Source organism: Eublepharis macularius, chromosome 10 (genome assembly GCF_028583425.1).
Source record: "Eublepharis macularius isolate TG4126 chromosome 10, MPM_Emac_v1.0, whole genome shotgun sequence".
Taxonomy (NCBI): Eukaryota; Metazoa; Chordata; class Lepidosauria; order Squamata; family Eublepharidae; genus Eublepharis; species Eublepharis macularius.
In genome coordinates, this window is record NC_072799.1 from 65,208,631 (window position 1) to 65,230,056 (window position 21,426).

At 42.3% G+C, this 21,426-nt stretch overlaps 1 protein-coding gene across 1 annotated transcript in view; it reads left to right on the plus strand.

The window, feature by feature from the left end:
- Nucleotides 1–21,426, plus strand: part of CPE (carboxypeptidase E) — a 96,174-nt gene that overhangs the window by 55,891 nt on the left and 18,857 nt on the right. Inside the window, exon 2 of the mRNA XM_054990554.1 lies at nucleotides 20,191–20,387. Within this exon, the coding sequence (XP_054846529.1) occupies nucleotides 20,191–20,387 (197 nt within the window). The remainder of the gene's footprint in view (nucleotides 1–20,190; nucleotides 20,388–21,426) is intronic.

Genomic DNA, 21,426 nt, shown 5'->3' on the forward strand with positions numbered 1-21,426 from the left:
ACAGAATATATAATTTTTTTAAAATACTTTTTTTTTTGGAAGTCTCATTTTTAAGGGGCTCTTTCTAGTTTCATAGGACTGTTAATTCCCCATATTTTGGAACACTCAGTCAGCAGTAATATCCTTTTTTTAAATATAGAGAGTTATGAAGGTTATTGTTACTGCTTTTGGAACCAGTATAGAATTTGGATCCAATTTATACAAGTTTGTTTTCATAGGTGTGGGATATTAATCATTAAAATGGTCAATTTTGGCAACGTCTACTTACCTCCCTGTCAGCCTAATACACACACATTTTGATTGTAACCAAATATTTCTTCCATTCTATAATCTGGGAGGTGGTGAAAAAACAAAATACTCAGAAGCATGATTATTTTTTGCATCCTTTATATAGTAGATTGTAAAATGTAAGCCCGAATGGTTATTTAAGCACTGTAGTTTGCATGTCTAAAACAAGGAAAAGTTTTTCTGAGATCCACTGACATTCTTTGGAATAGTAGAAAAGAGCAAGTGTCCAGTAGCACCTATAAGACTAACAAAAATTTGTGGTAGGTTATGAGCTTTCGTGAGCCACAGCTTACTTCTTCAGATACATCAAGTGAGTATAATTCCTTTCTGAGAAGCCAAATATTAAAAGAGATCTGTCTCTGATGATTGAGGCCGAGGGAGGGGGCTTCTGTACCCACCTGTTTTTCTAAAGATCATTGTAACATTTTGCAAAATTGCAGTCTATATATTTTTTAAAAAATTGCCTAAATGCCTTCTGTTCTGCTTTTTGTAAGCGCTATCATTTCATGCCCCCTTTCCTTTGTTATCACACTCTGTTGAATGCAATGACAAACTTTATTAGTTTCTCATTTAAAAAGCAGAAATAAACTTGTGCCTGAATTTTTATTTTTTTAGTTAGAAAATTAGTATGCCTAATTGAGGTGCTTGAGGTGGCTCATAAGAGAAAGAGTACAATAAAATGGTAAAACAACAGCATAAAAAAGCCATAAAAACCCTAGTATGACATTAATTACATCTGACTGCCTTTAGCCCATCTACCACCTCCATGCTGAAGATATTTCCAGGGCCCCTGCTCTGTGATGACTTTTATACAAATGGAATATTGGAAAGGGAGAAGTGTATTCCATATTCCACCTAGGAAATATGCCATACTAGTCATTTTCATGCAGATTTATTTATGTTTTTTTCACCCTTCATTAGACAGTCATCTCTGAGGTTACAAAGATGACATGACAAAGATTATTCCAATGAAGGTACGTCATACATGGCTCGGTTCACATACATCATCTGTCCATCCACATACACTTGACTATTTTTGTGTGCATTGAAATTAGGTAACAGTTTACTCTTTTCCTGGTACTGTTTGCCTCCTAGTCCTGTTTGACATTTTCTGCCCACGCAGGTTCCGGAGATGAGTCATATTGATTAATTCTTTGTGTCTGTTCCATACTAATGTGCAATTGCCAGAAATCTGTTTAGAAACATGAAAAAGGATGGTCTTTAAAGCATCCTCTTCTTGCATCTATAAAATGCCTACTCAGAGCCAAGCTACAAGTGACGCCTTACACAGGTTGGACACTTGTCAGCTTCCCTCAAGTTTTGATGGGAAATGTAGGCATCCTGGTTTTACAGCTTGGCTCTCCATTACAGCTGCAAGACCAGGATGCCTACATTTCCCATCAAAACTTGAGGGAAGCTGACAAGTGTCCAACCTGTGTCAGGTGTCACTTGTAGCTTGGCTTTCAGTCTTTTTATGTTTTCTGTATGTTTCCCTGAATAAAGAAGATGTCAAAGAACAAACTGCTTCTGAAAATCAAGTGAAGCAACTGAAGCTTTGCAAGACATCAGGAAAACCCTGGAGCTGATATAGGACTGTGGCTCACTGGTACAGCACAAACTTTGGGTCCTAGATTCAGTTAGGGATGCCTGAACTCATGCTGGTTTGGGTTGAGTCTCAATTACTGGTTGCAAATATGGCCTCAATTTATTGATGATTAGATTGAATATTCAATGAGTCATTCCTTGGAGTTGCTGGGTAGCTGCATGTCTAGCACAGCAGCATGCACCCATTCGCACACACATGCTCATACAATTGGATTTCACACATGCTTTCTGTTTAATGCATGTGTGGTTTAGCAGCGAAGCATGGGAGTTATGTATTCCCCATGCAAATAGTTAGCAGTGTCTTTCTCCCCCAGTCACTGTTCCTATGTCACTCTGGCATGGTCATGGGGACAAAGTGTGTTTTGTTAACACATTCACATACCTTTTCATTACACATGTGAGACATCATGTCTGTCAGGGAACAGGTATGTTTCTCCTCTTTTGTCTCCACCTTGCCTCCCTGCCAGTGACACTTGATGCAGCCAAAGCCTTTTTCTCTTGCTCCTGGCTCAGCATGCCCCTTAATTTGCATGACCATAGTGCTTGCTCCAAGAAGTTTACTCCACACACTCTCCTTCCTGGATCCAGAGGGACCTGGCCCACCAAGATGCCAGGTGCATCTGTTAATAAGACCCAGCTATCAACCAATTAGTATGACTAGTCCATATATATAAAGACAAGTGTCCTGACTTACTCATCAACGCCCAGCCCAAACCTCTGGACCTACAAGCATGAAATTTGGGAAGAACATTCCTTTCATGATGTAAGCACCCACTAAGAAGGGATTCTAAGAAATTCACCCCCTAAGGGGGGGGTCAAAAGGGGTAGAATGTGTTTCCCAAAGAGATGCAGCTTCCCTCTGTGGCTGGCAGGCTGCTGTCTGCTTGTGCCCCCACCCACTGCCAGCTCAGCCACTCTTCCCTGATTGGGCCAGCCTTTCAAGGTCATTTGCATATGCAGGCTGATTGAGGCTCATAACATTCCACACCTCACCCCCCCCCCCCCCGAGACGGAACACAGAGGTCATTTGCATATGCAACCTGATTGGTCCTCACCTCCCACATTCTAAACAGTGTGCAGTTGCTATTGGGAGTCATTGAATGTGTCCTGAGGTCAAATGCACCTCCCAGTCTTCCCCATAAAGTTCACTAGGGATGCCAACTAAAACACACGCACACACACACACAAACCAAAAAATGTTGTATACCCATAAGTATTATAACTGGATTTAAAGCAGTTAAATACAGTAATGAAGCATGAGTATCAAGCTAGTAGAAAATAAAAGCTACTGCACACCAGTTTATAAAGAATTCAAAATGTTTACTATACCAGTGAACTAATTCTGGGATTGACTTACCAGAATCACTGCCATTGAATACAGTTAGTTCATCTAGTGAACTTTTTCATGGTGAAGATCATAACATCCCTAGGGTGAGTCCCTGGCATATTCAGTTAGCAGGACTTGGAGAGCTGTTGCCAATGAAAATAAGCAATTCTGTCCTAGATGGTTCCCTTTATTTTTTTTATATTTATATCCCATCTTTCCAAAAAATGCCTAAAGCAGTACACATCATTAATGTAACTCAATGAAGTCAATAAATGAATAACACCCAATAAAATAGACAGAAGCGGCTAAAATGGCACAGGTATATAAAACCACATGTAATCCAGTAAGATTCACTATAACCGAAATCAGCAGCCAGATTAAACAGTGGACTTAAAAGAAGCAAGTTCAACAGGAAAAAAAACCCCCACAAGTTGAATGTTTTTATTTCATTTTTCACCCAGCATCTGAATACTAAGTGAGTATCCCATTAATGCACCACAACTGGAAAGGCCCGGTCTTTTGTCACCAGCCACTTCTGTTGGTGGAGGAGCCCAGGGAAGAGCATCGGATGCTGTTAGCGAAGGGGCAGGTTCATACAGGAGGAGGCTTTTCTTCAGATATTCTGTACCAAAGATGTTTAGATCTTTGAAAGTGAAAAACCAGCCCTTCTCCAAAATTGCTTTCCCTCCTCTCCTCTCTGATTTCCTTTTAGTTAGCCTTGTATGTGTGCCCTTTTATTTCCCTGTTAATAAAAAAAAACATTCCAGTTAACCACCTGGCTGGTTTATTTTGAGAGTTCTCTTAAGGGAATAATTCCCATAAATATAGGTGGAGAATCCAAGTTACCTCCCCCCCGTCTCCTTTAAGCTAATTCCCCCAACTAATTAGGAGACTTCCTATTTGGGTAAGAGTACAGGGGGGTTATCTTATTCCCAAATGCACCTGAAAGATACCAATAAGGTATTTTAGGCTATGTATTCAGAGTCAGAATGGATATATTGAATCACATACCCCTACTATTTGGACACTGACCTCTGAATACAAAGAAAGAAAATAGTAATAAAGGTTCCTTTTTGGACTATAAGGATTTAATCCTTTGAGGAAATGTTTCCTTGTGATAATACCAAGATTTATCCAAGGCACTGAGACCATATTCATAACAATCTACACATAACAAAAATACTTTGCTGGGAGAAGGGGAGAGAATATCATAGCCAGATAAGTACAGTGGCAAAGGGACATCACCATTCATTTGCAATGCCAACCTAAGCAGAGTTCTAAATCCATTACAATTAATGGGCTAAGAAGGGTATAATTCTGCTTAGGCAGGCAATGGCAGGTTTCTTTGAATGGGACCAATTGTTTAATGTCAGGGGCCATTCCGATCAATTACTCACTGAAAAGTCTCTTCATGGAAAGAATAGTATCCAAATGTCCAGATGTATACAATGCTTATTGTGCCCTTCCTAATCCAGTAATATGATCGTCGTCGTCCTTCTGTGCAGCCCCACATTGGGACTGCGCAGGTGCAGGCCAAATGTGTGTCTGCACAGAAGAGACTCGACGATCAACAGTTACAGGTGAGAAACCCTGTTTTTATGGTGGTTCTTTTTATCTATGCACAGAAGCAGAGGGAATAGTTATAAGCTTTTCCACACCAGGTTTGCGCTCCAGCTTGACTTCTTAACTGCATCAGTTTCCCCCCCCTCCTTTACAGACAGCATTGTTTGCCCATGGTTGCTCTCCTGGTTCCACCCCTGACCCCCCACCCCGAATTTCCCCCATTTTTTTCCAGACAACTAGAGAGGGAAGAAAATAACAACCAGAAAATGAAAATGTTAGGGAGGGGGGAAACAATGCAGTTAAGAGCCAAGCTGCTGCAAAAACCTGAGGCAGAGAAACTATAGTTCTACCAATTTCATCAGACATAACAGCTCATTATTATAACTGAGGCATAAATTATAACATAATGTTAAATAATCTTGGCGCTGAATTTTAAAAGAGAGGCAGGCAGGTATGAAATGCTAAGGAACATTACACAGCAACTTCCTATGCCCCAGTTGGCACTGAGATAAGTGGCTGGAAGGTTCAGAACACCGGCAGTGCAATCCTGAAAAGGTCTACTCAGCATCCTACTCAAAGATGACTGGCATTGCATGTTATGGAGAGCTGCTGCACTGTATGTCCAATTACATGATGATTATGAGAGTATCATTATGTAATGACTGGGGAAGGCAATGGCAAACCACCCCGTAAAAAGTCTGCCAAAAAACCATCATGATGTGATGCCCCCCCCCCATGGGTCAGTAATGACTCGGTGCTTGCACGGGGGACTACCTTTACCTTTACCATCATGTAATTGGACAGACAGTTCGGCAGCTAACCACTAATACCTTGGTCCAATTCAGTTCAAACTTGGGGAGGGGGGGGTCTTTTAAAGACAGACAGCAAATTACTCTGCAATTTTGGTATAGTTTGCTACACCAGTTCCCAGAAAGAATCTCTCCTTGGGAATAGCAGAGCAGAATGTATTTGGATCCCCCCCTCCCCCAGCAGAATCTGAGTACTGTTCCAGGATTTTTGTACCTGAATATCAGGAATACCAATATTTATCAGATTTCCAATACCCAAATTTGAAAAAGACCTCCTTTTTCAGTGCACACTGCTACCAAATAACATTTTCTATCTGTCAAGAATAAAATAGAGTAACTTCAGCCATGCTGGAAATGCTTGGAAACACCATGCTCCCTGTCTTTGGCCTTTTCAGTCATGCCCAAAATAATAGTTGTTCATGTCACCCCATGGTAAGAGGGGCAGGTTTGCCATGCAAGAATATCTAGTCCAGTCGTCTCTCCAAAACGAATTTCTATTTTTTGACATGATTTGGCCAGTTCATCAGATCAGCAGAATTAAGTATGAAAGTGTTTCTTGAACTCTACTACTATACGCAGCTGGGGTGGGGAGAGTAGCATGTTAAATGCTTTCCCATGAAATAAATCCCCTGACATATGCTCTGTCTGATCCAGAATCCCCGCTTCCTAATGCAAGAAGAATGGGCTATGTTTACTTGGTGATGAGGCAAATACGTTGCATATGGCCAAAGGCCTTTCTTTTTCAATAATTCTGTGCATGTTCCCAGACTTAGAAAAAGGGCCTTATAGCTGAGCTGTAGTTCAAACCAACTCCTTGCTAAAAAACTCAGATTTTTAAAATTACAACTTTTTTGTTTCCGTATTGGCTTATCCTTTTTTACTTCAGTACATTCAGTTCTTAGCAGCTGCTATTTTGAGAATGGTTAATTGGAAGCCATTGCAGCTTTCTAACGCCCTATCTTTCAACACAGCATAACAGCCTATAAAAGTGTGCAAATGTTTGCCACTGAAACTGTTATGATGCATTTTGCTGAAGAGGAAAAGACAAGATGGGAGCAGCAGCTTAATGATAAAAGGGGATTTTTGCCTAGTTGATGAATAGTGCAGCACTAAGAAGACTTACACCCTGCTAAGCCTATTGACTTAAATGCTCTTAAAGCCAAACTAGATGTTTTGTTTTATATGAATCAGGACTAGAGATGGGCACGATCCACATTATGATCCAAAAAAACCCACGATAATGGCGATCGCGACTCAGCGGATCGTGATCGGCCACGGCAAACGATCCAGCGATCGGGAGGGGGCTGGATCGTGCTTGGATCGGGAAGCCAGACACTCAGGCTCCAGTAATCTATTCCCGGGGCAACAGAGCCAGGGGAATGCCTGAGCTGTGTTTCCCCTCCTTCTGTCGCCCTGGAAACCCGAAGGGCTTCCTTCCTTCCTTCAGCAGGGCTTCCTTCCAACCACGGAGCAGCAAAGCAGTCACCACCAGTTGGGAGAAGACACCCAGGGGAGGGAGGGGGAAGGGGGTGTTCTGTAGCCATGGGCACTCCAATCTCAACCCTGCAAACCCTGATAGGCAGCTTAGACGGCCAAACACAGACGGCCAAACACAAACACAGATGCCACTGGCATCACCCACCGTTCTTTTCTCGCCAGCGCGCTCCTTTTTGGCCTGGCGGGCGGGCACATGGGGGGTGCCACTGGCAAGCGGCCAGACCCCCTGCCCCCTGATGGGAGGTGGCTCGTCACCGTCTCCCTGTGCCTGCCGGGCCCGGTGGCCGCCACCAACACCCACCTTCCCACATAGTTGGGAATAGCAGTGCACCCCGCTTTGGCCTCCACGATACACGATACACGGATCGGGAACGGGAGATGATCGGTGTGGATCGTTCAGTTGGGATCGTCACCGGCGCCGATCCACAATCAGCTGGATCAGCAATTTTTTTGGGATCGTGCCCATCTCTAATCTGGACCCAATTTGCTGTCACATAGAATAACTGGGGAACTTCTTGAAAGCCAGAGGAAGGGGCAAAAATGGCTCCTCCAGGCAAAAATGGTGGGGTAGGGAAGCCAGAGGCCCCTCCTTTGCCTTTGCAGTGCTCTAAAGCTGAATGGGGCACTTTCAAGGTAAGTTCTCCAGCTCTTTTATGATAGTGAGTTGGGTTGCGCAAATGACTTGTGTCCCACGTAAGGTCTAGTTTGGCTGTAGAAGTGTATTGCTCTGCTTATTATTCCACAGTATGTTGTCTTCTCCTGCAGATGCTTTACCTCCTGAAGCCAGCATGTGGATGATGAGAGTACCATTTTCAAAGATTCCTCATGTTCAGATCTTGAGGCGCAGAAAGGGGGAATGAGGGCTTTTCTGTGGCCAAAGCGAAGTGGAAATCAAGTGCACTCAGTGGTGTAGCGTGGGAGGAGTGAGAGGGGCAGTTGCCCCGGGTGCATAATTTTCAGGGGCACCGCGGGGCACCATGTTGAGGACAGCTTGCACTTCGCGGGAGGCCACCCATGGCGCCATGGCCACCTGCTGCGCTGATGGGGTGGCTGGCTTGCTGGGCTCTGAGCTGGCCATCCTGCAGTTGAGGAGCGCGCCAAGCAGGTGGTGCAGGCAGCTGCAATGGAGGGCTGCCTGATCGGGGTGGGGAGGTGAGCGGCCCGAATCGCAGAATCGCTCCTGTGCCCTGCGCGATAATGTCACTACCAGTGACATCATCGCACAGTCCTGAGAGCGCGTGCTAGCTTTGCACATGCATGCATGTGGAGCCCAGGAATTGCCCCAGGCACTCCAAACCCATGCTACGCCATTGAGTGCACTAACCTGTGTTTTTAAAAATATCTTTTTAGCATTCCAAGGTTTTAGTAACTTCTTATCATTAAGGGTCCTCCTCCCCCCAAACATATTACATGTCCTTTGTTTCACTACATACTGCATGGAGTCATGTTCAAGTCAGAAGTTTCTGTAGAATATACCCATATCTAATACTGATGCTGTTTTTTAAAATGGATGTATTTCAAATCTTCTTGTTGTATTTTAAAATCCTCAGCCTCTGCATTGCTGTTACTGTGATACATTTAATACTCCAGTGTATTAATCTATTTTATTTTATTTTATTTTCTAAGTGCATAGAGATGAAGTAACACAACAACAGTGTTACTTTCCCCCCCTTGAATCCAAAAGACCACATTTGAATCCAAAAGACCACATTTTATTTTATAAAAGCCTCCAGTAAACACTCTGGATAATAAATATAAGAACCAACAATGCAATTTTATTTATATAGGTACATTTTTGAGAGAGATGAATTGGGTAACATGTGTATGATAGACATCACTCCTACATTCAGTGAGACTCTTGTGTCTGATGGCCATCGTCCAAATCCTTAGTGCTGGGTTTTATTCCTAGTTGCTTTAAGCTACTTCCCCCCCCCAAGGCCTGTGGGAGTGACCAGGGACTTTATAGAACAGCTTTCCTCTTGCTGTTAGAAAGCAGCACAGGTGGGAACATGGCTGCCTAAAATCCCAAATTCCCTCCAATCCACCCCCCTCCCCCCCGTTCTGAATGCTCTCCCATTTGTAGTCACTTCTGTGGGTGTTAAGATTGGAATCATTGAGAAAACAAAGTCATTTTCAGAATGATTTAGAGTTGTTCATCCTTTCAGCACATTGTTTTCTAGCTTTTTGTTCATAGAAGGTTGGTTGAATAGGCTGAGATAGGCACCTTTTCATACGTTACAGTTTGCGAATGTACACTACCTATGTTCATCTCAATCCACAGAGCCACTATCTTGTCTGAATAGAGCACTAAACATATTTTCAGCTTCATTACATGTTGCATGAAACCCGTGGGGCCCTATTCGGATGAAATGGTGGCTGCAGGCATTGGGTGTATCAGGGTAGCATGCATGTGCTGCTATTGATGGGTTCCTGACATATGTGGTTGTAATGCATGGAAAGGGCTAGAGTTACTAGCCAAAAAACATCCTGTGAGCTTCAGAGATGTTATTGTGGATCTCCTCCATTTGTGCCCAACCTAGAATTCCTATAACTGTGTATGAGCTTCTGTGGAGAACATCTTCTCCACAGTTTGACACTGAGAGATCTCTGTCTTTTGGTGCTACACCTCTGAAGATGCCAGTCACAGCTGCTGGCGAAACGTCAGGAGCTACAATGCCAAGACCACGGCAATACAGCCCGGAAAATCCACAACAACCATTGTGTATGAGCTTGCTTCCTGTTTTATTCTTCCTTGCAGAAGAACACATTAACTGTTTTCACTTTTTTCTGCACATTCCAAACAAGAGATTTCTTATGCAAACAACTTGCCATCAATATACTTTTAGTGAAGCTTTTGATTTTAAGGATTGGATGCATTTCTTATTGGGAGCAGTTACAGTATCAACTGCTGTGCACTATCTAGTTCTGTAATTTACCAATTTATTTCTGCCATGAATAAGGAATGAAATGAAACCGTCATACCCAGTTCTATTGAATTGATGGAATCTTGGCAGAAATGAAATTGTTAATTGTTGTCTGAAAAAGATACAGAGAAGCTTGTCAAGTAAACTTTATAATGAGCCCTATTTCACAGAGTACTTTTATCTGCCATGCATTCAAGCTCCTTGTTTATGAAGGAGTATATCGTCCTGAAATGTCAGCTGATCAAAGAAGCATTTTTGCATTTGCTGCCAACAAAAATTACAAGCATCCAGTGAACCATACCTGTATCAAGGTTCTTCCTCAGTCACGCTCAGGGAATGTCCTGAACAATCAGAAAGTAAAATTCTGTGGGATAACAGGAGGCACCGCCAAGCCTCTGTGTTTGCTGTCTCTGAGGAGACAGTCCAGTTATCCCTGAGCTAGAGGTAGTGACAAATAAAACAAAAATACAGCAAAAGGACCAAGAGCAGTAAGGAGGGAAATAGTCTCTTCCTTTCCTGTTCCCCGTCTAGTTAGAAAAACAGGACAGACAGTAAAAAATGCTTACATATTCTTCCTTATATTTTTTTTCAAGATTGCAAATAAATGCCAAGGAGATGCTGATTTCTTGTCTTTGGGCAGATACAAGCTGAGCTTGCCTGAGTGACCTGTTTGTTTACCGTGATGATTGCACATGCTCAAGACCAGGGGGCCATACATAGGGGAGAAGGGAGGTGCAAGTTGGTATCATCCAACTGTACTTCACATATGGGGTGCAAATGACTATATACCCTCCCCCTTACAGGAGACCAGTAGGGAAGCTTATTCAATGGACCTAGGACTGGCCTCAACCATATGCCTGGCAGAACATCTCTGTATTGCAGGCCCGCTGAAAGGATGCAAGATCTTGGCGGGCCCGAGTATCTTCTGACAGAGAGTTCTACCAGGTTGGGACCAGGACTGAAAATGCCCTAGCCCTGGTTGAGGCCAGTCAAGCCTCCCTGGGGCCAGGGACCACCAGTAGATGTTTACCTGCTGATCTAAGCACTCTCCGGGGTACATACAAGGAGAGGTAGTCCCTCAGGTATGCTGGTCCCAGTCCGTTTAGGGCTTTATAGGTTAAAACCAAAACCTTGAACCTGATCCGGAACTCCAGTGAGTGAATGATCTATCAATGTAGCAGGATGTGGTTTTATAAGAACTTGATCTCTAGGTCGTATAGAACACAGTTTTTCAGAATATAGGCGTTTATTTTAAAATCTCAGATATTTTAAAGAATGGAGAGTCCACACAGCAGCCCTTCGAAGCTTTAATTTAGGCTTCTCTTGGAAATGTTTTAAACAAATGGGATGGGAACAGATGCTGATGAGTGAACCACTGAGCCAGGCAGTGAAGGAACTAACCTGGCTTCTGTAACCAAGTTAGTTGGACAGACTTGTTGCTTGGTCTGTGTGTTGGAGGGTAAGAGGATGGATAGACAACCCCTTCCCAGCCTGTTACAAAGCCTAATCCTGTTGATGCCGCAATTGCTCACAACAGCAGCAGCTACACCCACAGGGACAGCAATGATTTGACTAATATTGAGATGATATTAAAGGCAAGAGAACAAAATCTGTTTTTGTTTGTGTTTCTCTGTATATACCAAATGAGTTTTTAAAAATGGCACCCAGCTACCATCAGTTGACTTTCATTGGCCCTTTTACTCCAAAGTTTAAAACACATCTTAGTGGAAGGCAGAACTGAAGAAAGTTGTGTGATATATTTTTCATTCTTATAATGAATGGAGAGGATGGGCTTACTGTACAGAATGGCCATCCTGTTCTTCTCCTGTCATTTAAGAAGTCAGTTCCTCAGTAGGGCAAGTGGTGTGCACAGACTCCAAAGATCACAAAATATCCACACATCAGTCCTAGGCCAGCATAAAATGTAACAGCATTCTTATTCCACACAATTTTGGCACATCTTGGAGGACTGTATTCAATAAGTGAGTAACAGAGGGTTGAAATACACATTATGAATTACCTAGAGAGGCTTAAGTGGACCTCATTTCACGTGTTCCCCTCAACTTTCTTTTTTTTTTTCATAACTACAAAACACTACACCAGACTATCACAAGGAAAGGGGAGAGGGAAGGGACAAAGGGGGATGGAAAAAGAAAAGGGGGGGGAATGAACTACAAACACTAAACACTACACTTCAATGTTTCCTTTCATACTGTCATAATACAAAAATAGCTCCATAGAATAATGATGGAGTGGTTAATCATACAGAGAATAAACATTTCAAATTCTGATTAAACTTTCCTCCCCCTTCTAGGTCCCGGACGCAGTTCTCTCTGTGCAACTGCTGTTGCGATGCTCTCCTCCTCCTCCCCCCCCCTCCGGCTCCTCCTTTTCTTCGTTCTTGGTGCAGCAGAGTTCTGGGTTTTTATTCTCAAAATCCTTTAGTTGATCTTCTGATAATATCTTATAGGCCTGATCTTTATATCTGAACCATATTCCTTCCGGGAATAACCATTTGTACTTTATTCCATGGTCCCTCAGAAGAGCTGCAAACTTTTTATATTTAAAACGCCATTTCCGGACTAGAAATGGAACGTCCTTCAAAATCTTGACTTTCAAACCCATAAAGTCCAAATCCGCATTGTATGAGTTATATAGGATGGTGTCCCGAATCTTTTTAGATGAAAAGTCAATAATGATCTCACGAGGCAACTGTCGCTTTGTTGCATATTTTGAAGAAGCCCGACGGACCTCCAAAATGGCGCTTTTAACCTCTTCTTTAGTCGTCCTCGCGGGTATCGCCAATAGTTCCGAGACCACCTCCCACAGATCCTCTTTTTCCTCCTCTTTCACGTTTTGGAGACGCAAAATTGTCTGCGTTCGTTCCACCTGTAGCCCGATCAGCTGGTTCTCCACCAACTTCAGCTCCTTTTTTGTAGCCTTCACAAGTGACGCACTTTCCAGAGCAGACTTTTCTGCCCCCCCCCCGCTGCTGCCTTAATGGTTTTCACCTCGCTTTCAATTAAGCCCACCCTTTGATCAGTTTCGTTCAGCTTGTCAACAAAGGGTTTTATAGCTTCCACCACCGCCCTGCGCACCAACTCTTCGAGCGACTCCCCCTTCTGCAAGGTAGCCGAGATTGACTTACCGAGAGCGGGACTTTGCTTCTTTGCTGCCATTTGGGGGGGGCAACAAAATTCTGGAACTCAACGAAGGGGAAGAGCGAGTCTTCTTCAGATCAACCTCTCCTTCACAAACGCTTGTAGAACAGAAGGGATTCGCTTGTTTACAGGCTTCCGCCTGTTTCTTTTACTTGCCGTTTCTCGTTGCCCGGCGGCACTCGAGGCGCCGCGCACATCTGCCGGCCTCCATAGGGACAAACGGGCAATTCCCCCCCCCCGCATTGATTTCGGGGAGTTCTTCCCGCCGCGTCCCGGACCCTGGCTCCCTCCCTGGGAGTCCTGGGGGCTAATCCTTGCGGATCAGCCGTCCGGTCAGGGTGCCCGGTCGTTTCCTCCCGGACCAGCCGAGAGGAGCGTCCGGCATGGCTGAGAAAACGAAAACGAATCGTGTTCCCCTCAACTTTCCATGTACTTGCTCACACAGTCACACTTCCATTTGCTCCTCATGAATACATTCATGCATTTAATATCAGTTCCTCCTCAACTGCTAAAAGTATTCCAGGCTCCCTTGCTATTTTTAAAAATTTATTGTAAGGCCCCAGTGTTTTCCATTTTCCCCTTCTCATAACAATGTGGTTTGAAATTGATGCAAACTGTTGCATTGCATTTCTATAAAGAAATAGCTCTGGCTATGCCTCTCTTTGCTAGCCCTGTAGTTAATCTTTGACAAGGAAATTCTCTGTTTACAACTGCCAAATTCCCAGTTTCCCCCACCTCCCACATCCATTCATTGAAATGCAGATCTTGACACTTTCTCACATCTTAAATAAATGCAAATTGGCAAGTCGGAGGATCTGACAATACTTGCTCTACAGTGTCCATCCCAGAGAGCTCTTGCTGCAGAAACAGAGCTGAATTGGAGATCTGCCCTCCCAACTTGGTGGTGGTGTTCGTACTCATTTGCAGATGCAATCGCACAAAGGGAGCTCCCATGAAAGTGGCATGCATGAGTGCTGAGCAAGAGACAGATGGCACTTGAATCGAGGACCGCACATAAAATCTTGCACTTGAGCGTTCACAGGTACTTTGTAATGTGTATTTCCACTCAGAGGCATAAGATTCTTTTCTGGGCTGATAATGATTTGCTTTTCCTGTTTGGGAAAAAGCTATCTTATTACTTGCCAGTGATTTACCAAGAAGTCACAAAAGGAAAATGACAAATCTTATGGGTCATTAAAATGAATGGTGCTTTAGTTCAGAAGAAGCCATTTTGGGAGCGTCTGAAAAGATCTTGGAAACGCTTTCTGATAATTGTTCACTGGCTAATGTAATGGCCTAGAAAAAGATGTATTTGATTTAAGTGGAAGTTGTTCTGTGTCATTAGACTGTAAAACTGAGCTGTTTATAGAACAGCATGTCTTCACATGAATCACTCTGTACAAAAAATGCACAAACCACAGCAATTTCCTTTATGCCAGATAGCAGCTTAAAGATCGGTTCTCAAATGACAGAAAATGAAAGATTCAGTCTGACTTTCACCTTGACTGGACTTGTGGGAGTGTGTTTAACATGAGCTGATTTGATCAGTTTCACAGCCCTTGATCTTCTGCTTAAGTGATCTCAACAGAATTTTTTTCAGTTTGAAGTAAAAAAGTAAGGTAAAGCAGAATTCACATTTAAATGCATTTAAATTAATGAATTTCCTGTTGCTCAAGGTGGAAAATTGTCTGGTTGCACAAACTGTTCACCAGTAGTAATATTTAAAAGTGACAGACAAATGGACATTGTCAGAAACACCATACAGCCTATGAACACAGGGAAAACGCTGGATTTTCATTAATGAATGTTAGGCATGGAAATGTCATCAGCAAACATGTTTTCATTGTCCTAAATAAAACGTAAGCCTGCTTATAAGGTACTCCAACCTTCTAAAGCTTTCTGTGTATTCCGTGATTGTTCATTTCATTAATATAAAAGTTTATTTTTGATAGTCAGACTTCAAGGTTGAAGCAAAATGGATCTTTTTAATACAAAACATTTTCTGCATATATTATAAACTCATGTGGTATTATAAGCCCATATGGTATTTTGGACAATTAAATGATCCGGGGATATGTCTTCATGCCTTTTTCCTACACAAAAGTGCTTTTCCTGAAGCTTAAGGGACCATGGCTAAAATTCCAAGTAGACTTATCTGCCAATTTCATTCCCCCCTTAACAATCGCCTGCTACCAGGAGGCAACTTGGGAAAGCACGCACCCAGCATAGAGTGATGATGTCACTTCCTGAAATGAGGTCATCACACCAGCCGTGGGCATGCTACTGCACTTTGTTAGGGCCAGCTCTGGCCCCAGATGGACTGAATTGGCCCCACACAAAGTGCAGGAAAACACCCATTGCCAGCGTGTTGATATCACTTCCCGCTGGACATCCCCTCAGCGGCAAATGCTTCATGGTCCTACCCTTTTCTGTGACACCAGGAATCACTTTGCAGATTACCGTTTTTCTGAACATACTATACATAGAATTAAAAAAAAACATGTTAAAGTCACTTGATAAAGTGAAACTCAATCTTCTTCATTTTATTGCTGAGCTGGAAAGCCAAAGAATTACTGATTAGAATTGCCTTTCTGTTGGAGAGAAATGGTTTGTGTGGGAGCACCTGCTGGTGGATTAAAGAAACTTTATCTTAAGTATCTTAAATTTAGACTTTTATTAGTCCAAAGGAAGGGTTTTTCTTATTTGCCCTGTGTTTCTTATTCTGGGGCGGGGGGGGGGGGCAACATTGCTTCCTAGCTTTTGATGGACAAATGATAGAATGGTATTTTTATCTTATGTTAAATAACCATTTTGAAACATTGGAAAATCTGATTTTGTACATGGGAGAGAATATTTGAATCTCTGCTCTTTTACATATGAAAAATTCAGTATTGGTTATAGAGCCCAGTTCTGAAAACCAGAAGCACAGTATTCATGTTATGTTCACAAATAAGTGTCCATCATTCTTTTAACTCTAGCATTAAGTCATAATTTATACGTGTGAATTTCTCCTCACAGAACCATCACTACAAATAGAAATGGGTTATCATCTATACAATACTTCAGGTGGTAACAGTTCACACATCAAGTGTAAATTATCAAGTGAGACATCAAGGGATGGGTATATGTTTGTTCCCAGATGTGACGTCATCGTGCCTTGCAAAGCACGTGTGCAGGGAGTATACTCCTTCCATGTGGTGGTGGAGAGTTAGAGTTGACCTATGGTGACCCTCGTGGGGATTTCATGGCAAGAGACTAACAGAAATGGTTTGCCATTGCCTGCTTCTGAAACCTTCGTGTTTGTTGGAGGTCTCCCATCCAATTACTAACCAAAGCCAACCCTGCTTAGCTTCTGAGACCTGATGAGATCAGGCTTACCTGGGCTATCAAGGTTAGGATACTGGGAGGGTATAGGAACCTGGAAACCTTAACTTGAGAAAGTGTGTTGGATTATGGAAACCATTTTGGAAAAATCTTTCTGGCATAACAGTGGTTAGACCAGAAGGATTCTCAAAAAGGAGGGGGGGGGATCTTTTATTTTGTCAACCTGCCATAATTTTTGGTAGAAACTATATTTAGTACTAAAATAAGATCAAAATAAGGCTTAAATAAGACAGAAGCATCCATTAAGTTGTACCAGAGCCAGTCTGGTGTAGTGGTTAAGAGCGTGGGACTCTTGTCTGGAGAGCTGGGTTTGATTCCCCACTCCTCCACTTGAAGCCAGCTGGGTGACCTTGGGTCGGTCACAGCTTCTAGCTCTCTCAGCCCCACCCACCTCACAGGGTGTTTTGTTGTGGGGATAATAATAACATACTTTGTAAACCGCTCTGAGTAGACATTAAGTTGTCCTGAAGGGCTGTATATAAATTGAATGTTGTTGTTGTTGTTGTTACCACCACCTGAGGCTGTGACAGATACAGAGTGGTGCTTGAATGGTGACAGTTGTTTTTGAAGCCATATCCAGAGATCCAGTGTGGATAGCATTAGAACTTTCATTTCTGAAAACAAAGCTTTTATGAGTGTTTTTCTCCGAATACTTGTGGCTTTGGCTAGCAAACTTACAATGCTTAATAAACTTACTCATCTTGAACTGTCTACCCCACAGTCTTTTTTTATCTTCTTATCTCCTTTCCATTATGTAGATGTCTGTCAGAATTTGTTGGCAGCAAATTCAGACACCTTTGTTCTCTTTTAAATTTTTCTTTGGGTTTTTCAAACATAACTTTATGCTTTATTACCTATTTTAGTACTATTGTCCTTATTTAACGAAGCCATTTAAGCCGTAATCTTAAATGTAATTAGAAACTCAGGCCTGTTAAATTGAAAGCTAGCTTTTCAGTAACTTCTGCATTATTTTGATTTCATTATTGTTCTTTATTCTAACGCTTAGGATGCAGAAGGTCCTAGGTTCAGTCCCCAACATTTCTGGTTAATAAATACTCAAGAGCCCCGTGTCACAGAGTGGTAAGCTGCAGTACTGCAGCCCAAGTTCTGCTCACGAGTCCAACCTGAGTTTGATCCTGGCAGAAGCCAGGTTCAAGTAATCGGCTCAGGGTTGACTCAGCCTTCCATCCTTCCGAGATCAGTAAAATGAGTACTCATTTTCCTGTGGGTAAAGTGTAGATGACTGGGGAAGGCAATGGCAAACCACCCCGTAACAAAAAGGTCTGCCAAGAAAACGTTGTGATGCGACGTCCCCCCCCCGGTGGGTCAGTAATGACTTGGTGCTTGCACAGAGGACTACCTTTACCTTTAGTGGGTAAAGGTAGGTCAAAATGAGTAACCAACTTTGTACACTATCTTACAGTTCACTGTCCATGATGGAATGTATCTAACCAACTTTCCCACTGTTGAAAAAGAAAGGACGTGGTCCCCTTTGACCACTTTTACCTTTAGTGGCTAAATACCTTAGACAGCCTCTTGCCAGTCATAGTAGAAAAAATTGACCTTGATTGACCTCAGTATAAGGCAGCTTCATATGCTCCTTTGTGTGTTTGGTGTTTATTGGCATCCCTTGAAATATTCCAGTATTCATTTATTCTGTGCAGTTCTTTCACTATTAAGTAAACTATTTCAAAAATCTTAGTTCTAAGCTTAATTCTTGATTTTATCATATAATAGTGGAAACATTTTGAACCTAAAGTGATTGAGAATACATTCCAGTCCTACATATGGCACTGCTGTCATTTATATATATTCTCAAAACATGAATAATTCTTCTACATATTTTCCAGTTTTGAGTTAACAGAGCCTTTGCACCATAGCTTGATGTTCTAAATAACAATTTTAGTAGTTTTTTTCAGCATGTGTGGAACTTACTTGCATTTGGGCTTGAAATGAGTTTGATGTAAGACAGGTAAAGACATGATTAGGACTTAGGTCTAATAATAAAAACTGTTTATTAATAACTATTAATCTTCATATCCCTATATTATGCCATCTCATTCAAACCAAAGTGCTATAAATAATGCCTTAATACTCAAGTTCTTCTGGTAAGAAACCACAATAAAAGCATCTCAGAAAGATATTGTCCTTGTCGGTCGCAATGTAGGTCTTGCTTGTGCAACCTTTCTCTTCTGTGCAATAGTGCTAGAAAATGGGAATACTACTGGACAGGGTGAGAAGGTGAGTAACCAACTTTGTACACTACCTTACTGTTCACTGTCCATGATGGAATGTATCTAACCAACTTTCCCACTGATGAAAAGGAAAGGACATGGTCCCCTTTGACCACCAAACATGTTTTCAGGGGAATCATGGGGAAATCATGTGGGAGGGGGACAATAGTCATGTTGGACAGGAGAAGAATTGGGTTAGATTGTGTGAAAGAACTGGCTGGAGGATGCAGGTTTTAGCTGTTAGCACAAAATGGATGGAACGTCAGTGGTCTGGAAACAGCATCACAGAAGCACAAGGGCATTGTTTGAGTCGATACGTGCCGCTTCTTCATATTGCATCATCTTTTTTATGGTCCTGCTTTCAAAGCGATCTTAATATCCACTGGTAGCAAAAGAGTGATCACACATCTGTAAATATAAATAACTCGTGGCTAAATTTGATTGTGGGGCTCTGTCAGAAATATCTTCCTGAATGATGCTCTTTAGTGTAAGGTGAGCTTTGGTAATGAAAATATTTCTTGGCTATCTATTTTTAAACAAATAATAAAGCTTAGTGAGACCAAAGGCTATATTAGAACTTTGTTATCAGGCTTTTAAAAAATGTGTTTCTTGTATTCCGAGGTGGCAAGGGACTGCCGCCCTACTTACTGTAGGCATGAAGAAATAAAATCATATCATGAAAAAAACTATAGAGGAGTTCGGGCTTCCCCACCTCTCCCTAGCCAGACCTGTGTAAGTGCTGAATGCTGGGGGTTGGGAAATCTCTAACGGAAAAGGCTCTGCTGACATAACAGACAGAAAGGGGTGGTTTTGCTTGTTCTTTCTCCCCATTTTTTGCTCCTCACTGCAGTGTTGCTTGCTGTTTTGTTCATGCAGGTAACTCAACCCCCAGCATCTCCTTTTGGAGGGCTCACAAACGGTCTAGCTAGAGAGAAAGGAATGCATGAAAGATCTACTTCCATCAGTGTCTTTTGCTGGTGGCTCATAGGCTCCCAACCTAGCCTTATTAGTGCATTGTATGTCTGTTTTATATGAATAATTCTATTTCCCATTCAAAGGATAGAGAATACTATAATATATGACAACTTCCAAAGCATATTGGCTTAATGTAGAGTAAGACAACAGATTTTCCCAACAAGTCTTAAACAGTCTTTGAAATATTAAATATAATAACAATATACAGATGCATGTAATTCAGAGCACAGTTACACAAGCTTATGTTATTCTTTCAGTAGAACTTCAGTGTTTGTACTGTATGTCTGCCAAGATCTTTGTGATCTAGTACACACTGTAAATCTGATTGTATGTCCTCTCTTGTTTGATAAGCATTGTTTGAATTTGGAGGTTTGTTTTATGAATCCCTGTGTGTTTGACATCTCATATTCCATTGTGTTTTAGGGGAGCCAGAATTCAAGTATGTTGGGAACATGCATGGAAATGAAGCTGTTGGAAGAGAGCTTCTTATTTTTTTGGCTCAATACCTGTGCAATGAATATCAGAAAGGAAATGAAACTATTATCAACTTGATCCACAGTACACGCATCCACATCATGCCATCCTTGAATCCAGATGGCTTCGAGAAGGCAGCATCACAGGTATGTAAGCAGTGGCCATGTTTAGAAGTAGAGATCGGTACGAACTGGAAAAAAACCATGTGGTTTGTGGTTCATCGCATTTTATGAACCACGAACTTTCACGAATCTGGCCCGGTTCATGAACTGGTTCATTTGGTTTGTGAAAACATTACATCCAGGTCAGCAAATTGTCACTTCTGGGCCAGCAGAAGGCCACTTCCGGGCCAGCAGAAGGCCACTTCCAGGTCAGCAGACGGTCTGCAGGAAGTCCATCCCTTGTTGCCTAGGAAACTGATCAGCGCCAGGCTGTCTGCAGTGATAAACCAAAAAATGAACCAAACGAACCAGCCTAAAGTTTTTGGTGGTTCGTCAGAAATGGGCTCTGACGAACCACTGGTTCGCGAACCACAAACCACTCCGGTTCATCACGAAGTTTGGTTTGTATTTCGGTTCGTGCCCATCTCTATTAAGATGTCTACGTTAATGTATCATGCTTAGAGAACCACATATTATCTTCAATGTAAAGATATTTTATTACTGGGATAGTTAGCTCAGTTCAGCAACTTACCTTGGTTAATCTCCATCTCCACCGAGGTACCTGCAGTTTATACCCCATTAAAAGCCCTGGCAAATTAAATGGCTTTGCATTGTTCCTGGATATTTCTAAAGATGGTGCTCTCCTTACCTCTTCAGATAGCCCATTCCACAAATTGGGAGCTACAATGGAAAGGCAAGGGCTGTGGTGATGCCAGGTGGGTTACATTAAGTTGGGGAACAGCCAGTAGGTAGCAGGCTGAATGCCATCATTGGAGCACAGGGACATAATTGCAGGAGTCAGTCATGTATCTCCTCCCACAATGGAACTATATGAATGACTTTCCTTGTAGGATACTGTTTGTATGAAGCAACTCCATACAGGTGCTCAGCAATGTTAAATGCACCAGAGACTCCATTCATTCTCATATGTTTGGGGCCAGACTATATGTTACTGTTTTTAAAGAACTGGGTTCTGGTTCCCCACAGCCACACAGCAGCTTCAGAGAATGGCTTTTAAAAAATA